The following is a 20,242-nucleotide window of genomic DNA, read 5'->3' as shown; positions in this document are numbered from 1 at the left end:
GATTTTGATACTAGGCATTAATCTGTTCTCATGAAAAAAGCAGTAAAACACTTGTGTGCAGGATGGGATTCCTATTTAAAGGAGTAGGAATAGCTGAGTGAGCAGCTGAAGCAGTAGAGGTAGGCTGAGTGCCCTGGTGTGGGTTAGCCTGCAGTTGATGACCTGTCCCTCACATATCTGTGGGCACTGGAAGCCCCAGAGTGCAATGCAGACAGGAGCAGAATGAGCAGAACTTTACTGACTGCTCAGATTTGCTGTACAGCTGAAGTGGAACAGAGCAGCCAGCCCAAAGTGCCCCCCAGCATGGAGTGTGAAAGAGGGGTCCTCAGTATCCTCTGCTCCACACTGCCCTGTGGAGCTGCACCACCAACTCATGGACACGCTGCCAAAGCTGTTCCCACTATAGTAATGCAGTAATTGCTGCTGACCCGCTGACTGTCTGTCAGGCTGAAAAGAACTGCTTAAAGTTCCAGGGAAAAATACTTAGAATCAGTGTTTTAGATATCAACACCAGAGTAAGTGGACAGACAGCTTGGGCACTGAGAAATAAAAAGAAAACCAGCAGCAAAAAAATAGTAAAGCAAAGCAGACAATTTTTTCATTTCAGAGGCACCTAATAAAAAATCAGTGTTTCTTGCAAAAGTTTTCTGTTTGGCTTGTTTGGGTTTACTTTATTATTTTTTATCTCAAAGAATGATGATCTGGTGTTTTTTAATTTTTATAGCATTTCCAAACTTATGTTCAACGAACAAAGGTAAATCCAGTTTCCCTTTCTTATTTTTGGAAGCAGGATGGGGAGAGAAGAAGAAGGCAAAGTTCTGGTAATTCATTGGAATTCAAGTTCATTTTCAAGGCATCTTCCAAAAAAAAAAAAAAAAGAAATGGTCATTTAACAAAACTGTCAGTAATTACATTTAAAATTAACAACCTGAGGTCAAAGAATGCTGCATGCTTCATAAGTTTCAAAATATTTAACAGATAGGATTTATTATCACCTATTATTGTGTCTAATACATATCAGTTTTAAACAACAGATGTAAATAATATTTCAAAAATACATGAAAATGTAAGAGATTTGTAGGTCTTTTATCTAGGAAATGGGATGTCTTTGGGCACACGTGCATGCCTGTGTCTGTGTACACTTGCTGTTGCATAGGCATTGTAGTAAAATCTAATCTCTCAGCCAAGAATTGCAGTTGATTTTGTGAACAGCTCTGTTTGGAAGGTCAAAAATTAGAATTGGCATACCAACCTATTTCTTAACCAAGCTGAATTTATCCTTCTATAAGCATGGTGTTCAAAGAATCAAAATACATTGATTTCTGTAGAAACTTTGACCTCTGCAGTATTCTGTTTTCACAATTTATTGCTTTTACAGTGCTTCAGTCTGGCAGGCTCTAAATATCTTTCTCCAGCTATATTGTACAATGGGCCTGGGTTCTGGAATATTATATTAAAGGCTCCTGGAATTCCTCAATCCCTCAAATCTTTGCAGGAAGATTAAATGAATTCTGCAGCAGGTTTTTCTAAACTCTATAGTAATAATATCCATGCTGTCTAGACTTTTGTTCTTTGGAGTCTATAGCTGTACTGTCACATAACTAATTAGAAAGTTGGCACAAATATCCAGGTTGGGGTATTTGTGCTGATTGCTGCTGCTCTACTGAAAAACTCACTTTGTAATTTCAGGCTCTAGCCTTAATATTAAAAGGAAAGATTTAGATTTTTTTTTTCTTTTGAGTTGATTTAGTGCCTAGCACTGCTTTGTTTTGCTTTTATCACAATTTATGTAAACATCTTTAAAATTTAATTATCCTTATAAGCAGATAAGACATACTAATGTTATCCAGTGTGAATCACGAAGATGTATTTTGTTAATTCTAACCATCACACACTCTAGTTGAAGAAAGTATTTTTGAACCTCTAATGTATAAATTAGTCATTTAAGTAATTGTTAGGGATTTTTTTGTTTGGTTGGTTTGTGTTTTTTTCCCTGCAGAGCATCTGAAGTGATGCTTACCTGCTATTCCCTGGACAAAATAACTTTCACCTGGCAGGGTTATTTTATTAAAATTCTTGTAAAAGAGATATCCCTAAATCTGCCCCTGAACTGTTTGAGTTTGTAGTTGTAGATCTCTAGTTGTAGAGAACAACTAGACTATTAAAATTTTACAGACTGGAAGAAAACAGTGATTTCTGCCCTGATTTCTTCGTACAGTGCTCTTACAGCCTTCTATGAATTCATACTTTTGCCATTTTACAATGTGGCTGTTAATAGTAGAGGTGTCTTTTTTCAATGATAGGAACTTTTAGTTATTAAATAGACTATAAATGGACTACTTTATGGTTGTAATTCTCTAGTGCACCATATCTAGAAAACATTAGTAAGATCACCTAGTTAGGAGGAAAAGAGAATGTTTCAATAAGACACATATCTAAAACATTTTATGAAGTCAGTTAAGGTAAGAAGCAGCTATTAGCATTTATTCATATAGCAATAATTAGTCAGGCCCTTGATGATTTATATAATTGAGAAAATCTGACCATATCTAACTGGAAATTTTCTTTTTTCCTATTTCTGCTGTGGAATCTAAGGAAGACTCCAAAAATTTGAAATCACAGGTAGCAACTATGACCACAAGGGTAACTGAAGCAATAATTCCATGAAGATGTAGCCAAAATTGGAAAGAGAACTAGTTAGTTTGCTGCTTTCCTGCAAATTTGGTCTCCATTTCTTTTTTTGTTACTCAACACTGCATTTTTCTAGTGTTGCACTGTTTTCATATCAAAACTATTTTTACAGTGCAGATACCTCACCTTGTGCATTACTTTGAGTTTTTCAATAAGTCCTGGAAGTGTACATACACACAAATTTTCTCATTCCAGGATGTCACTGTGGAATGTCTGTGAGATTCACAGAGGAATTTTCTATGAGTGAATTCAGCACACATTTCTCATTCTTAGCCGGGCTGTTCCTTATAGTAGAACAGTTGATGTGAGTAAATGTGTGTGCAGTTGTTCCAGCAGGCACTGTTCTACTGATTTGAGCATATTCTCTTTCTAGCTCTGTAGCCTGGTTCTCCACATTTGCTCTGGTATGCAACAAGATGAATAGTTCCCCAATCAAAACAACTCCTTTTAGTAACTCTTGAAGGATTCTGCAAAGAATAACTTATCTTGTGGAGTACCACTTAGAAGGAATCCTTCTGCACCATGTTTTCACATTAGGCATAATTGCTGGACAAGATATTTTATCTTGGCTCAGGCAGCTTTTATCATATAACCATGAGGCTCATTCAAAAGTCTCTGATTTTAGTTATGAGAATATCCCTGAAATAAAGAGGAAAGAAGATATTAATAGACTTTAACTATTTCTATTCCATATTACAATGAATTATTGAACTGTGCATTGCCTTTGTGAGTTATATGTTGGCTTTGACAACGGCTTAGTTCCTTTTTCTATAAAGAATTTAGGATCCAAACTAAATATTAAAATTTAAACTTTACTTGAAATTGCCTGAGCAATCTTTGCCAACAGATGTGGCCGTGAAATTTTCATAGAGAAGGAAGAACTTGTCTATAGACCATAGGCTTTTGTACTTCCTTTTTTTCTCCATTCACTTTTCAGAGTACTTTAGAAATGCTTGAGTGTATTTGTATATTTTAATGTATTTTTCTTTCTCCATTTTTGGCTCTCTCTTGCTTTCATCACCCTACCCCATGAGACTTCCTTTGTTCCTGAAATTTTCATACAAGAAAAATGATATGACATGAGCATATGTGTTTAGGTACCCCAGGATTTTTTTACAGGTCTGCTATTGGAATTCTTAATAACCCATAATTCAAAGTTCTCAAAACTTGTGCAGGTAGATCTTTATGTGCCTCATTTATGACTCCAGGTCATGAAATATGACCAGATTATTTGTAGCTTATTTGCAAGGAACTTAATAAAATTCTGTTTTGATCTCACAATATCAAACAGTTAAATTCAAAGAATGTGTTTTTAAAGTCTGAAGCAATTCTGTGAATAAGTTTCAAAAAATAAAGAGTATAGATATGTCCAACAAATACCTTAGAATGGTAACTAAATCACAATAATGAAATCTGCAGTAATGCCTTCATGAGCTGGTATGATTGACCTGATCTGAAAGGAAAACTCTTGAACTATTCTTACAGTACAGCCAATGTTTCACGGAACAAAATACTCAGAGAAACAATTTAATTAGCAAAGACGGAAAATAAAACAAAAAATAGAAAAGGAAAATGAATAATTTACTGGAATCATTTCATAGCACATGTTCAAGGAAAAAGAGGAGAATTAACATTTGGGATTCCAAATGTAAAATCAATTGGTTCTTCAGTAAACTTCTCACACATTTATAGCTAGTAGCAATGCATGTATTCTGTAAAAATCTATGTACTCTGTGTAGGATTTCTGAGGGGCTCCATCTATGTGGAGCCATAACAGGCAGACAGGCGGGGTTGGGAAATACAGTCAATGGATCAGGAACAGCTTTAACCAATTTAGGCACATTTCAGCCAAGTGGTAACAGCATACCAAGTGCTTCTTGCAAACACACAATCCAACAGAACTCAGTGCCAAAATTCCATGGCATTCAAGACCAGCACAAAGCTGCAGAGTACTGGCTGTATTCCTGGACCTGTGTTCTCTTAGGCTCTCTGACTAAACAGTAGTTTCAGGAGCTGTTTGGGCACGGCTCCTGCTGGCTGGCACTCTGCGGACACGGAGATCTGTCCAGGCACCTCAGACAGCCAGGAATGCTCAGGGCCAAAGAGCAAGACCATGACTTGAACTCAGCAGGGTGAGGACAGAGGTTCTACACATCCACCTCTGGGTTGCTCAAAAGGGTCACTTACCTCTTTTGTCTTACAGTTGCTTATTCTCTCTCATTTTTTCCTCTGCCTCACTTGGTTTTAATGTGGTTCGTGAAAGAGAAAGGGCAAAGCACTTTGGAAACACTTTGCTGGAGATGGGGGATGCATAGCTCAGGCTGACAGTGACTGCACAAAACCTCTCAAAACCCTCCAGCTCTTGAGGGAGTCATGGAAGAAATCAAAGGGGGATTTTTCTGTATGTGTAGTGGGTTTTGTAAAATGTCCCAATTAAGAAGCCTTAGTGAATTAAGGAATATAAAGGAGACAGTCCATAACTGCTGACAGAGAAAGAAACTGCTGCATTTGTAGTGTTTCTAGAAGCTTAGAAAAAAATATTCTAAATCTAAATTAATCTGAGACACGCGTGAGTCTATGAAAGTGAAGTGGGCTTAGAGTTCTGTAAAAAGCTGACTTGTAACATATAGCCATTTTGTGCCATAAAAGGATTTCCTACTTTATGACTGAAAAGTTAGTAAAAAAAATTGTAGAAGTAGTAAAATTGCAGATTATTGCTTGATTTTTTGTGATTTTGATTTTCAGTTTGAGGAAATTTTGCTTTTGTCTCTGTTTTTTTTTTCATTTTGAAAGGAAGGAATGTTGCAATTATTATTTACTATTTAAAAATATGCTCCAGTTTTCTTAATTTGTTAAAGGTTATGATAGATATAAAGTGATTCTGGATATACTGAGAGAATTATGAATTTTCCCATCTGTAGATTTCCATCAGTTATGATAACTTGTCTTTAAAGACAAAACAGGCACAGGCATACTAACAAAGGTATTCATTTGCCCCTGTTTTGGGTAAAACAAAAACAGAAAAAATCCTGGTAGAAGTATATAAATCTTAAAAATCACCCCCTTGTGGGGAAATAGTGAGAGATTGAATTTAATGGGTTTTGACCAAGAACATGTGCCAATTTCCAACAAACTTATTTTTATGTGAGTATAAGAAGCTCCTGGATGAGAAAATTTATAGTGGAAATGTTGGCAGAAATTAACCTAATGCTGCTTAAATAGTACCACTGTGTTAAGATACTACACTGGATACCAGACAGCTTTCTGTGGAAAATGATAAACATACAAGATCTCTGTAGGGGATCTCAGCAGAGCCATTTTTATTATCCAGAATAGTGGGTCTCTTTCTGTGGTGTTGTTTTTATGCATGATATATGGAAGTAGAGGCTAACCCAACATTTTTTAGCAGTTACATTTTTCCAACACAATCTATAGTGTTTACACAGTGCTCACTTAATTATAGTTTATTCAAATAACTGTCTCTAGTATTTTTTTTTAATTTTTTTTTTTTTTTGTCTCCTTTGAGACTGCATATGTGATGCAAACTCATAATTACACTGTTGATCACTTGCATGCTGATCTGTAATAAGTACTAGGAAGTGCCCTGAATTAAATCTTAGGAATTTAGACTGATTCCCAGTGTAAACAAACAGCATGAAAATCAGAAATCAGAACTTATATCTTCTCACTCTCCTTTCAAAACCAGACATGATTTTTAGCCAGTTTTGCACCTAGTCCATTTGGTATCGATTTTCATTGTTTTGCCAAGTGAACAATAGTTGTTTTCCATAATAGCAGCAGAAATTAAGTGGATATGTTATTTATAACCACAGATGGAAATATCTAAGTATTATGTGCCTGGTTTTGTTTCTGAATGTGAACTCTGTACTCCTGATGAACTGTAGACTACCTTTGGTTTTGTTATTTAATCTGCATATGCTTTCCTGCAGGGTGAGATCCAGCAGCTGTTGATTATAGCTGATCCCAGAGCTGCATTTGACTATTGTGAGCATTATAGCCCAGACTGTGACTCCCCAGTGCCCAATGCTGCTCAGGCTCAGGATCCTCGAGTTGATGAGGTGAGTAATCAGTCGTGTATTCCTGGATTTATTGCACATTAGTGGTTGTGCTGGAGACAAGTTATCCAAGGAACACTTCCAGCTCAATGGCATGCATTGTTCTAGAGGTGGAGAAATCAGGTTGCAGGAGTGCATTCATTTTTGGTGTCCACTCATTTATGTCAAGCATTCGAAGGAACCTATCGCCCTGGTTGTATTTAAACTATCAGCATTCTCAGTTAAAGTCAACTGTAATCCTTTTAAAAAATTATAGCAGTATGAGTTTGTCTACTCATGCATATTTATTCTTCCTGTGTAGGTTTATAATTTCACTGGTGCTGGATTTCAACAAATGCCACATTTGAAAGACATGGGAGCTTTGAGTATCCCACAATTGTGAACTTCTCCTGTTAAAAGTGCCCTGGGTTTTAATGAGCTGCATGCACAAATGAATGTGCACACAAAAGTATTTCAGCCAGTTCCACTCATAGGAGGTAAACCAACAAGGACAAAACAGAGTAGGAATTTTTCCCAGAAACATGAAAGATATTTGAAGAAACCATTAGTCACTGTAGACAGTTCTCACAGCCACAAACTGAGTAATTCACCCAGGTCAAGATAGGTCCTCAGATTAGACCTCAGCACTTGTATGTATTGCTGCACACATTCTAAGTACTTGCACTGAACAGTGTAAAGGAAAAAGCTTTTCCAAAATGTAAAAAGTCATAACTGAACTTGGCTCTGGACAGCTTGTATGCACACCATGTGTGATCTGACTGGTTATTACTACTGATTGCTCAAGAGATCAGCATTGAAAACTTGATGAATTGTTTTTAGATGTCGGCTTTGAGCCTGTTTTGGGACTGAACTTTTCCTAAACAAATGGTAATTTTATTTGTTGTTACTATTTATTCTGACTTAAAATTATGTCAGCAGGGGACTCCCTCCCACATCCATTCCGTCTGAGGTGTAGTTCAAGATGTGTCAAGTCAAGTCCTCTGCCTGTGTGTAGGTACACACAGGCAGAGGACTTGACACTGCATTAGAGTGTGTGGGGTCTTAGGCTTTTCAGGAGGATCCCAGAGGACCTGCTGTCCATGTGCCTGCATACCTGGATCTCCATATTCCAAACCAGAGCAGATTGAAAGCATATTGCTGGTAATTTATAAAAAAACAAAAAAAAGATAGCAAGATCTAGATTTTTTTTTTTTTGTAATGAAGTTTCAAAAAAACTTTAAATTTTGCTTGGGAATTTTCCTAGGCTTTGCTTCTGTTTGGTTGCTCTTGGGTTTAGTGGTTTCTAATGTGTTTTTCAAAGGCCTGTTTTTCCCTCTTGGTAACACAGAGCTTGTGGGAGTACCTACAGAGAAAAATGTAAAATGAAATATCTTAATCTGTAGTGTAACATTTTATAATTAATTTGAAAACAAATTGAAGAGCACTTAATGGTTAATAAAATGGAGAACTGCTGTTTCTATTTATTTCATTTTTTGCTGAGAGTGGTGATTGGATTATTTTGCTTAGCCTTCTGACCTAAGACAAAATTTTTTTGTTGTGCTCCATGAGTTTGTGTCACTTTGCATAAACATTCCCAGTGAAGTTAATAGATCTCTTCAATGTTTAATAGAGATCTAAAATAATCCCATCAGCAATTCTACCAATGTGATAAATATGAAATAGAATAAATGGCAGACTAAATTTATAGAATGATAGAATAGTAAATAGTAAATAGTCTACTAAATAGTAAAAAACCAGCTTGTTAAGGCAGGCTACTTTATTATCTTTTGAGAAGCAGCCTGTCAAACCGCACAGATAATTTATTTTAAGGAAATAAATGAAACAAGCTTTATTTAGGTATTGTAATAATTTATAAAAGATAGCAGTGCTGATTTTTGTAAACTGTAATTGCAAAACTAAATAAGATGTTAAAAGATAAAAATACATTTGCAGCTAGTCTTTAAGAAAAATAATTGTTTTAAAATGCTTGGTTGTATGTATGGAGAAGATCATAATTTTGAATAGTGATGTTGATAGAATTTATAGACTTAGAACTCTGCAAAGCTTCTGACTTGTCAACATGTGATATTTTCATTTTTTAAAGAAAGGTGTTGTATGGTAAAGTCCATGACAAAGAGATTTGAATCTGGGTGCCTTATTTACTATAAACAACGAGCTATCACCGAGTTAGATTTTTAGTAGAGTTTCTTAGTAACTGTGCTAGAAATACAAAAATGTGTGCAAAATGGGTGGCATTAAAATTTGTCATAGTCATGGTACTGCAGAGCAGTAAACAGTGATGGGAACACAACTGAAGGCAATGTTACTCACATACAAGCCAAAGAACTGCAGGGCTAGCATGATGAGCTCAGTAGTACACTGCAATAACAGTCTGCATGCGTGTGGTAACAGAAGAACCTTTCATCTTCAGCAGATTGTCCCCATCTGGGATACTAATCATGCTGAAAGACAACATGGAAAAATTATTGTTCAGCTTGATTGGTTTCATGGTTTGATCTTCAATATTTTTCCACAAACTCTTGTGGTAGGAAGAAGAGGTAAAACTGGGCAAAAGGCTTGGCAGGATTGTGTCTTCAGAGTCTGGATTAAACCAGCAAAAACTGAAAATATTTGTTGAGCACTAGCTTCAAAATATGCTGATTGTTAAATAGGGGTAAAAGTTTTTCCCAAAATAGTACAATGCATGTCCTAGTTTGTGAATAAAGAAGTAAGAATTCAGATGCAATATTACCTCTGCATGCTGTCACTTGGAACACAGACTGCATCACCACATATGTGGCTCGTTTGTCTTATGCAAAGATCCAGGACAAAAAGAAAACACAGACAAATGGGGTGGGGGGAGAAGAAAGATATCTTCAATTAGGAAAATATCTACTAAAACTTGTAGGAAAGAAAGAACAAATTACTACAATGATGAATCTCTAGAAGTTTTTAAGCCAAGGATAGAGACCTTTCTGAAAGTTTGGGGAAATGTTATTCACACTTTAGTTGACTGAGATACAGAGTAACCATAGGAAGTTTTGAAGTCTGCAAGTACACAAGAGTTAGCCAAGGTGGTCTAATAGTCCCTTCTGGCATTATGTCTCTGAGCCTTTGAATTATTGCAGTCCAGAATAAGAAACTGATACTTGGCTTAAAGATAAATTATGTGATTTCAGAGCCTATTAATGTGTGTTTCCGGCACTGATTACAAAACCCAAAGGAAGTGGTTGACTTTTCATCAGTAAAATAGAAAATTATGTTTGTGAAGTTGCATTTAGGAAGATGAATAGGATTTCTCTTGAAATTGAACACTTTTGTAGTCTCCTAGCAAGCTCACAGCCTAGGAAGGCAATCAGGCTGAAAAGCTGGGTATTTTTAGACTAAAGAAGCATCTAGAAAGAAGGATTTAGGTAAAATATATTAGTTTAAGGGCATAAGTACTTTGTTTAGCTGAATGTAATCCTTATTGCTCTAGGCAATGCTTCTTTCTCCAAAGGAGCAAATAATAAAGTATCTAGCATTTTAGGTTTGGTGACATTTCTTTCAATAAATAGCAGTGCTGATTTAAATGATTAATTTTCTGAATTTGTTTCCACCATACGCCCTCTTTCTAGTTCAGCTGGTGGAATTCTCTATGATTTTGTTGTGGGAATGGTCTAAGACTTCATCTAGATTAAAAATAATTACCAACCATAAAGTCGGATAAAATATGGAACATACTGTGTTGAATTTCCATTAAATGAGCCTGAGAGTGCATGTCACATCACTGCAACATGAGAAATGAAAAATTTGCTTTTTAAAATGCTTGAGTTTTTCTCAAGGCCTTATGACCTTCACTGTGCTCTCATATGTAAATTTACTGGACACTGATTTGTAATCAGATTGTCTTTATCAATTATACTTTAACTGCTGCATTGAGATTTCCTTTTTCTTGTTGCATTTTCTTTTTCTTTTGCATCACATTCAAACTGCAATTTGGGGGATCCATCAGAGAGGATTTCAATGCCTACTTTTTGCTTACAGGATCTCTTCATGCCTGAATCAAATACCAAATTTATGCTAAACAAAATTCAGGAAGAATCAAACATCTCACAGTTGGAGTCACAAAAATAGCAGGCTGTGAATAAAGACATAGAACTAGTCAGCCTAGAAAAGGAGGAGATATCTTAAATTCAACCCTTGTCTGCAGGCTTACCCAGCTGTGCTGTCCTGTTCCCCATGACATTCTCCCTCAGCAAGGTCAACTCCTGCATCCTCACTTTTCCCTTCCTATAATGGGTGACCTGAGACTTTCAAGACATAAGCTTTGGACCTGATTAGGTCTTTATATTCCCATTTTAATTCAGTCAGTCCCTTTCTGGACCCAAGTGACTGTGCCATATGTCTAAAGATTTATTTAACTGGGCAACCTCTAACTACCGTTTGTGTTCAGGCTCTGCAGAATGTGTTGCACTCTGCTGCTGGCCAGGACTGTGGGCTGTGTGTGAGCAGTTCAGGCTGAGCTGTTGGGGTAGATTCATGGCAGAACCCTCTCTACACAAGGCTTCTATTCCCCTGGGATTTGTTTATCAGACCTAAGTGTCATTCAGACTGAAAACAAGAGAGCAGTAGACTAATAGTAATATCCAAAAACTTTACTCTGTTATTTATTGTCATTTATTTTCGTCTTCAAGACATGTTGTAATTGAAGTGAACATCAGTCTTCCTTGTTCTTGGTTGTGAATAGCCTTCAATCTTGTCAAGGTCAGAGTGATGACCTCAGCAGTTGGCACTGCACAAAAAGGGGTTGTCTAGAAGTTCAGGAATCTTTGGCTTTTTTCACATTGAATGTATGTTTTCACTTGGTTTTAAGGGTCCCATAGGGGTTTGAAATTATATTTAAAAACTATCAACACTGCTTTTCTTAAAGATACACACCTATGCACTCCTTATAAATACCTGTGAACAATCTGGCCTCTATCCTGTTTTCAAACCCCTTTTTTGCTATAAATGGAAATGTATTAAATTCCTTTCCAGTTCAATCACATGTGCTTTGCCAGCTCACAGAAATTAGAGCAGTGACAGACCTAGCCAGTCTTCTTCATCCTTGATGTTGGCCAGTATATTTTCTGGAGTATCTTCAGGTCTTTTAAAAGAAATTAGCTTTCAGGCTTTTAAATCTCCTCTTGGAACATTATTCTGTAACTTAGTGAATCGCATGGTCTGACTTCTGCTGAAGAAATGCCTCCCCAAAGGAACTCAGCTTCATTTATTTTGGATCTATCCCAAACTAATGGATTATTTGGAGACATGAAATGTTTTCTTTTAATGAAATGAATTTGGTAAATTAAAAGTGCAAATGGCCCCCAAATATCTTAACTTGGAGGCTTCAAGCATCCTTTCAGAACATGTTGATTTAGTGCCCTTTGAGGTGTTTAACTGGTCAGAAAGACTAGTTTTCTGAAAAATGCAGAAAATTGCTTATTTTTATGTTTAATCTTATGTTTATTGTTATCTTTAGAACTGCAGCTAGCTAATTTAGCCAATATTAAAAACTGTGATCTTCCTAGCTCACTTTTTCTTTACATAGATATATAAACTTTTTATATAAGGGAGTAACATAATAAAGAGCCTTAAGAGCATTATTCTCCTTTTGAAAGAGGATATATTTGGAAACTGAAGATAATGTTCTTATCTCCTTTTATCTCCTTGCTAGTATCACTTTTATGAAAAACATAAGGACTCTGTGGTAGAAGAGGCCATCTACTGATTGCACTTGAGCTAGAGGTGACTACTGGGGATATTTCTCCTCAGAGACACCTTCGGCTCGCAGGCAGTTACTATTAAGCACTCGGAATAGGCCCATGGAAAGCAGAACTCAGTTTACCTCTACTGGAAAAAGTCCAGGCGATGGTGAAGAGAAAGAGGGCGGGTTCTGCCGGAGGGTTAAATCCAGAGTTTATTCCAAGGTATTACAGTTCCGAAACTCAGTACAGCTGCGACAGACCACAATCGCATGGCTCCAACGCCTTTTAAGCTCACAGGAAGGTGGGAGGGAGGATAGGTGAGCCACCAACTAGGTGGGAGGGGGAGGGTCTCAGGGGACAGTGACACCTGGACAGGCCAATGACCCCAGACCTGAAGGGCATCTTTTGAACTTCTGCCAATCACACGATACCCTTGCTGGAATGTGGAACTTGACACAATAATCAGGAAGAGGGCAGGGGGAAGGGAAGGAGGAAGTAGTCACAGCTGAGGGGCAGGATATAGCTTACACCACAACAGCCATCCTTTAAATCTTAACTTTCCTTCTGCCCTAAGATTGACATCTTCTACCACTTATTTATTTATATATTATTGCAGCTGATTTTTAAAATGCTCATTTTGCTTGGCATCCTTTTCTTTATTGCATTTTGTAAAGTGTTAGTGAGCCTAGAATATTTCAAAGTCATCTTTGCCTCTTTAGCTTATACATGATTTACCATAATTTTTAGATGGAAAAATTGAGATTATGCCCGTTTTTTGGTTGAGGATTTAAGTTATTAATTATTTTTATTTGGAAATGCAAAGCAAAAATTACTAAAATCTACATTTGGAATGGGAGGTTAGGTTTTTAGAGTATGGATAGCAGAAGAATTGGTTTCAAAAGTAAGGTTTCCTTCAGAATGTTTAAGTTATTTCCCAGCTCAAATAGGCTTTGCATGCTGCTGATCCTCTGCTTCTAAAATTCATCTGATGAAGAAAACAGTTCATCTCTTTAATTGGAATTGCATGATGATCTGGTAGTGTAATATAATCACTCTGGTAAAGAAAGCATGAGGTCATAATGGAAATATTTTGTCCCATCAAAAAGCAGCAGGTTTCATTCTTCCTTTCATTTGTAAGAAAATAGTCATATGCAATATTCATTACAAGAATGGCAGTTTAGTAACTATTGGTGGTCTTAATAGAGAAGAAAGAAAAGCAAGAGGAAGGAAATTGCATCACATCTGAAGTATGTGTTACCTGATGTCTCTTAGCTGGAGTTTAGCCTATTATTTATTTTGAAATTCTAAATTCTTTCTCCTATATATTCAAGAGTCTTCTTATTATCTTTTCTTGATTAGCAGTGCAACTATGATAGATTTCTGTGAAGTAACAGCAGGGCCTGGGTTTTGTGCATCCAAAATGCAAAGGAACTTTCCTCAAGGTTTGTTGAGGTCAGACTGAGGGGATCATACCCCTGTCTCTGGTGATCTGATAAAAGTGACCTTTCATTTGTGTAGCACCCAAAAAAGAAGGGGTATGTGCCACATCTCCAGTCTTAACTGGATAATGCTAATGGCAGGGTAAGTTTGACTTACCAGCTTCACAGCAGGTGCCTAAAGCTATTAAATCTGTCGCTCATGTTTGTATATTTAGTCCTCATTTGCCTGACTAGTCCTTCACTAGTCCTGCTGTGTCCTATTAAAAACAGGGAACAGCCTTCATCAGGTCGAGTTGGTAAAATCATTCTGTAAGTAAATCATATTTCTAAAGTGCATCTTTACATCAGTTAGGGGTGTAGAGATGCATTCCTCCATCTGGACAGATTGTGCCTCAGGATATACACCTGGAAGACTTTCCATCTATATATAACTCTTTGCAGCAGGAGCCCTGGAGTACAATACAAGACATATATATTCTGTGTTTATCAGCTGGTGTGAGATAGGAAGGTTGCTGTTTTTTCAGAAAAAGTCTTGGGAAAGGAAGGGTTGCTAAGAATAAGTTTATTTTGTAGAATGTTTAGGCTACTACGTATTTTCACTTGTGCTTCTTCTATCGATGGGACTACAAAGTACTGCGATTTCAAAACTACTTGAATATGGTTTTGGGATAGTGGCCACATGTCCTAGCTTGTAAATTCAAGAACTTTTGTAATACCCCTCTGATGCTGTGATCTTAAATTGAAAGGTCTTCACCTGCTTGGCAGTAATCTGACTCCATCATAGAAACTGTCATTCCCCACTTCTCATCCATCCCTATTTCTTTCTGCATGTCTGCATATCAGTGCAACCAAAATACAGTCTTTATTTGTGATCACATTTTGCTCATAAGAAAAGTTTCACTTTCTTTAACAGAAATGAGTGAAGCACAAAGCCCAAAAGTATTTTCTGTGTGATTATGCATGATGCAATAGATCTGTCCACATACTTGTGCTTTTTTGTATGTTTTCTAGTTCTCATTCATAAATTTCTTTTGAACTAGGCCTCTAAGCATAAATATCAGCTTATTCACTACTTTCTTTTTTAATAGTAATATATTTGGCACAGATATTTTTTTCCTTTTTCCCTCCCAATCTATATTTCTGTTTAGTTTAAACTACTTGTAACCCACTGTTGTAATTTTATTAGTCGCATGGTTGGCACCATTCAGCGCAGCCATTCAGCTTACCTTGAGAAAAGCCATACTACTGAGATTTGCAAAACAGTTATAATACTGAGCAACACAGAGTTATATTTTAATTGTCAGTTGGTCAAAGTGACTGCTGGAATGAATGCTTCCAGTTTCAGAATAGATTTACAGTCTTACTAAAGAGGAATCTGTGTGTCTATAAGCTACTGAAACAAGCTCCTAATAGCATATTAAACCTTAATCTGGCTAACGACATTGTAGTTCTCTCAAAAATGTTGCTCCACATACATCCAAGACATTGGATATTATTTAACATAGTGTCTTTTACTTGGGTTCCAATAAAAATTTCATGGCAGAGGGTTTGATTCATGTTTTTTGGCTGGGGAATCGTTTGAAATAGTGGAATTGGTTACCACTGTTATATTGGAATGACTGAATTTAGAGAGGTATATTCCTCTGAATACTTTTTTCTTTTCCTGTAGATAAACCTAGTTTTTGTGGACTTCAGAGAAGATAAGCAAATCCCTTGTGGACATTTTTATAATTTCCAAATATATACTACAATTTCAATGCTATTCTGTAACTACTTTGAAAAGTATGGTTTTATCCATGTGGTTCTTCCTTTACTTCCTTTTTGTGGTTGCTTATGGTCTCCCAGAAGCTTGTCATTGCATTTCTTCTTTGGGTGGCAGTGGCACACTTCTTAGAGACAAGGTGTATTGAGTTGCATTTCCAGAACTGCACAAGCCAGAAAATGTGCTTATATACCTTGGCAGACCTGTAAATATATCATTGCTGCACATGAGGACCTTCAGCTCTGCAGTCACTGGGTTAGGACTGAATCTTAATTTGCTGAAGAGGGAGAGAAGAATCCCATATTACTTACCATGGTTAAGACTAAAATGCTGCTGATTTTGAAAAGTATAGATAGTGTTAACTTTTTTTGGTTGTGTAAAAGATACCACTGATGAAATCAAACCGTCACTTACATTATATGAGGCAGATTTAAAGTGCCCATATACTTCACAAAGAGGATATTCTCCACCTAAAATGACATGTGGTTTTTTAAATGTAGTTTGAAGTGCTCTTATTAATGGGCAATATAGTTTTGAATGAGTACATACTTTACATCCTTTTTTAGTGTTTATCAAATCTCATGACTGATCAGTTTATACATGCAAGGGTAAAAGTACTCAAAGGACAATTAAGAAAAAAGCATCTGCCTTCTGAAAAAAAAAATCTGTCTTCTTTTTAAGCAAAGCTGTTGATCATAGTAGGACTCTGAGGAGTCACAGGAGTGGAGTAATAGAAACCCATGTGAATGGATTTTTAAATGATTAAGGGCCTTTCAGCTTTAGCCTTATACTTGCTGAAGAAATCAACTTCTGTGCATTAAAATCAGAAGTAAAAAATTGTCTTAAAAACATTACCAGAGGGAACAGTTAAAGCAGTGTTTTGGTCATATGGTAGAATATAGTTTGGAATATGGAGATCTATTTTAATTTGTAATTTCTTCTAACATGCCCATTTCTGTTTGATAATGATGACTTCTATGAATCCTCGGACTGATTTGGAAGTGTAATGTACTAACTCTCTTTCTCATCAACATAATGAAACAAGCAGGTATTGTCTTCATTTTACAGACAATGATGCTGACTTGTAACAGGAGAGAGGGATTTCAGAAGGGACAAGTTCTCATGAGGCGCATTTGAATATTTGTTCCTAAAGGGAAAGCAAACACTTGTCCCTCTGGCCACAGTTCTGCTTCTTTTGGCTTCTTGGGCACATAAAGAGTAACCACGAGTCTGCTTTAATTTGTCAGACCTACCAGTTCTTGTAGCTTCAAGCATGGTAGGAGTGGGAAGGTAGTTTAAAGCTGCCCTTTCTTCTCAGTTCTGATGAGTTGTCCTTGGTGCAGATAATATGGAGACCAGGATCTTGGCACAGCTGAGAGTACAGCTCAGGAGTTCCTGCCTCCCTAGATCATGTTCACAACACTACACAAGCCAATTCTAAAGCTACTTTCTCTTGAAAAGTTTGTGTGCCAAATCTTCATTTGATAAAAATTATAGAAACAGAGCTATGGAGCAATTTACAGAAGCTGAATCTGAAATGAAATTACAGCAGTGAGGCTTTGCTCAGGAAGTTTGTACTATGGAGCTGTCCCGGTTTTCAAACTCAACATCAAACAAGAGGAAGAGAACCATGTTTTCTTGGGAGCTCTGGCCTCTCCTGTATCTGAAATTATTTATTCGTGTAAGATACTGGCATCTCTGCTCTTCTGGTCACCTGAAAAAAATACAAGTAAAAGAGGTATTATTAGAAATTTAAAGATTAAATAAAAATATGGTTTCACAAAGATCTGTTGGTGCCCCCAGTAGTCAAAATTATACTTGATTCTTCTTTGCAGTCCAATTGATGTGTATTTTTTTCCTGGCATTACTATTTACTTTTTTACTACTTCTGTATTGTGCTTTGAAAGAAATGAGAAGTTGTGCAGCTTTTTTCCCTAAATGAATAATAACATTGAATTGTTAACAGTGCCTTAATTTTGTTAAACTTTCTTCCTAAGTAAAGGTGAAGATACTTTCCAGTATTGCTAATCTAGTTTGCTACCTCTAACGTGGGAATGCCTGATATTTTTCCATTTGTAATGTAGTACACACCAGAAGATCTTATCGAATATGACTATGAGTATGGGGATGCAGATTATAAAGAAACTGATTCTGTAACAGAGGGACTCCCACTGTTCGAAGAGAAAGTAGCACAAACAGAGGTAACAATCTGATCTGTTTGTTGTGTGGTGTCCAGCTGTCCCCTACCACATGGTTTGTCAATTTGTGTCTTTGTACATGAACTTAATGCTTTCCTCTCACTCATTTCTTTACTTCGTAGATGTAACCTTTGCTTTCAGTTAGAGATGGAAGGTCTCACGGCTGACAGCATTCATCTTGCATTTGGTTACCCATCTTTCGTTCATACTTTCTCAATTTCCTTTTCATTTTATTTATGTTTTCCCATTCCATCTTTCATAACATTTGCAGAAAAAGAAAACCGTGGTCAAAAAGAAGAAGAGGACAGTGGCCACTAGCTCAAAGGACAAACCTCAAAAGGCCACAACAAAAAAATCTGAAAAATATGCATCCAAGAAGAAGAAAAGTTATCAAGCAGCAGCAAAAGGCAAACTAGGGGTAAAGGTAGCCAAGAAATAATCAAGATCTTTCCCAGACTAAGACTGGAAGATCTTTGATAATAAGAAAAAAATTTACCTAACCCCACTAGATGAATATATCTGGCTAATACCATAACCTGAATAACAGCAATATCTCTTGCATTTTCGTACAAGATTTTTTAATAATGTATTTGCTTTTTCATACTAGGCCAACCTTATTGATGGATTTCAAGATTATAGCATAGCTGAAAATGACTATGGGCCCCAGACAGAAGCTCCTTCCAGAGCTACTGAAGCAAATGAGGTAATAAAGACTCTCAAGAAAATACTTGTCCCACCAGGTGTCATTCATTAAAAGAGTACAAATGCATTTTAAAAGGATGGATTTCTATGTAAATGATACAAACTCTACCTGCACTCAATGTGATTTTATATTTTCTCAGCCAATATCAGGAACTACTATTTTCTTGGGCAGAATTCCCATTAATTCTGCAGAGATCTGATGAATCTTCAGCCTGCAGAGTCCATGATTCTGGAAATAATTCAGTGATACATGGTGTGGGAATGTGGTGTTGCTGCTTTCAGTGTGGATGTGAATGGAGTACAAACTAGGTTAGCTATTGGACATAGTCTTCCTCATCTAATAGGAAGGAGAGTCTCTAATTTTTCCTGTAATTTTTAAGGTGCACATAAAAGAGCCTAACACAAGACAAAGAATGGCTGCCACCATAGGTTGAGTTGAGTCAGAAGCCATCATTTCCTTTTCATATTCTTCAGCTAACAAGACCAAAATGTTTGATTTTCACTTGCTCTATTCAAAAGAAACATTATAATTTGAACTGTCAAAAAAGATAAAATTATTATTATGACTAATATTAGAAAGCACACGCCTAGAAAGTCACAATAACAGGTCTAAGCATTTTTTTGTTAAAATTACTGCACCTAAGCCAGTGTTGATTAATATGTTTGCATATTAATTAACGCTTGTGTTAGAAAAATGATGGCAGATTTTAAGAAACATTGTTCTCATTTTTCTTTTCCTTTTCCTTTCAAAATTAAGATTGTTGCTTAAAAGATGTACAAAACTCCCCCTCACCTCTTTCCCCTGAATATTTGAAAAGAGTCCCCATTTGTTCTATGTTTTTCTTCTTAAGTATCTTGGAAGGTGAAGGTGAATTAAGGTATGTTTTAATCATTTTGCTGTTAAGCATTCTTGTGTTCAGTCTCATGTTTTCTTCTCACAAATTTATCTACAAGTGTGTCTAAATCATTCCATTTCCTGGGCAATTCTAAGCTAATTGTACAATTGTAGAGCTGTAATGAGGTAGATTCAAAGTGCTAAATGTTCTCCTTGGTGAGAACATTTAATCATAAAGGTAATATTTCACTTAGAATTGGTTTTGATCTGTGTTTATTCCAGCTATGAGGTAGAAGTCATACTCCTGCAACTAATGGAATTAGGCAAGTGTTAAATCAGAATCTGGCCTTCTATTTTAATTGCAATAAATTTCAATGTTATTATTAGATCAAGATTTTTTAATTACACTGGATGTTGATTAGCTTCTGAATATTTTCAAGATCATACTACTTCATATTGTCTGATCATATTATATTAGCAATATCTGAACTTCAATTTCTTTCAATATTGTCCTGAATGAAAAATTATTGAAAGACCTCTGTTAGAAAATAATGCAATCCTCCTTTACTTCACAAATGGTTTTGTACATCTCAAATATAGCATTCTTTTAAACTGCTTTAGTGCTTTTAAGTTGTTTGCTTGGTTTGACAGCTTACATACTTTAAGATGAAAGCTTAGATTCCAGAAATCTTCAAATTAATCTGAATTGTACAGGTAGAACTTAGACAAAAAATATGTAAATTACCATGACACACAAAAAGTCATGTCTTTTACTGATAAATAAACTTTAAAATCATTAACAAGAGAAAAGAAGTTTAGCTCAGCATTGGT

General features: G+C 36.2%; 1 protein-coding gene across 2 annotated transcripts in view; it reads left to right on the top strand.

The window, feature by feature from the left end:
* The window catches only part of COL11A1 (collagen type XI alpha 1 chain), a 126,541-nt gene that overhangs the window by 26,779 nt on the left and 79,520 nt on the right, over positions 1 to 20,242 (top strand). Inside the window, exons 5-8 of one of the 2 annotated variants that reach the window (XM_018912122.3) lie at positions 6,642 to 6,770; positions 17,761 to 17,877; positions 18,146 to 18,298; positions 18,482 to 18,577. In XM_018912122.3, coding sequence (XP_018767667.1) covers positions 6,642 to 6,770; positions 17,761 to 17,877; positions 18,146 to 18,298; positions 18,482 to 18,577 — 495 coding nt within the window. The remainder of the gene's footprint in view (positions 1 to 6,641; positions 6,771 to 17,760; positions 17,878 to 18,145; positions 18,299 to 18,481; positions 18,578 to 20,242) is intronic. The other variant, XM_009088488.4, reaches the window with a different exon arrangement.

This window comes from Serinus canaria, chromosome 8 (assembly GCF_022539315.1).
Source record: "Serinus canaria isolate serCan28SL12 chromosome 8, serCan2020, whole genome shotgun sequence".
Taxonomy (NCBI): Eukaryota; Metazoa; Chordata; class Aves; order Passeriformes; family Fringillidae; genus Serinus; species Serinus canaria.
This window is presented reverse-complemented; position numbering and strand designations above follow the sequence as displayed.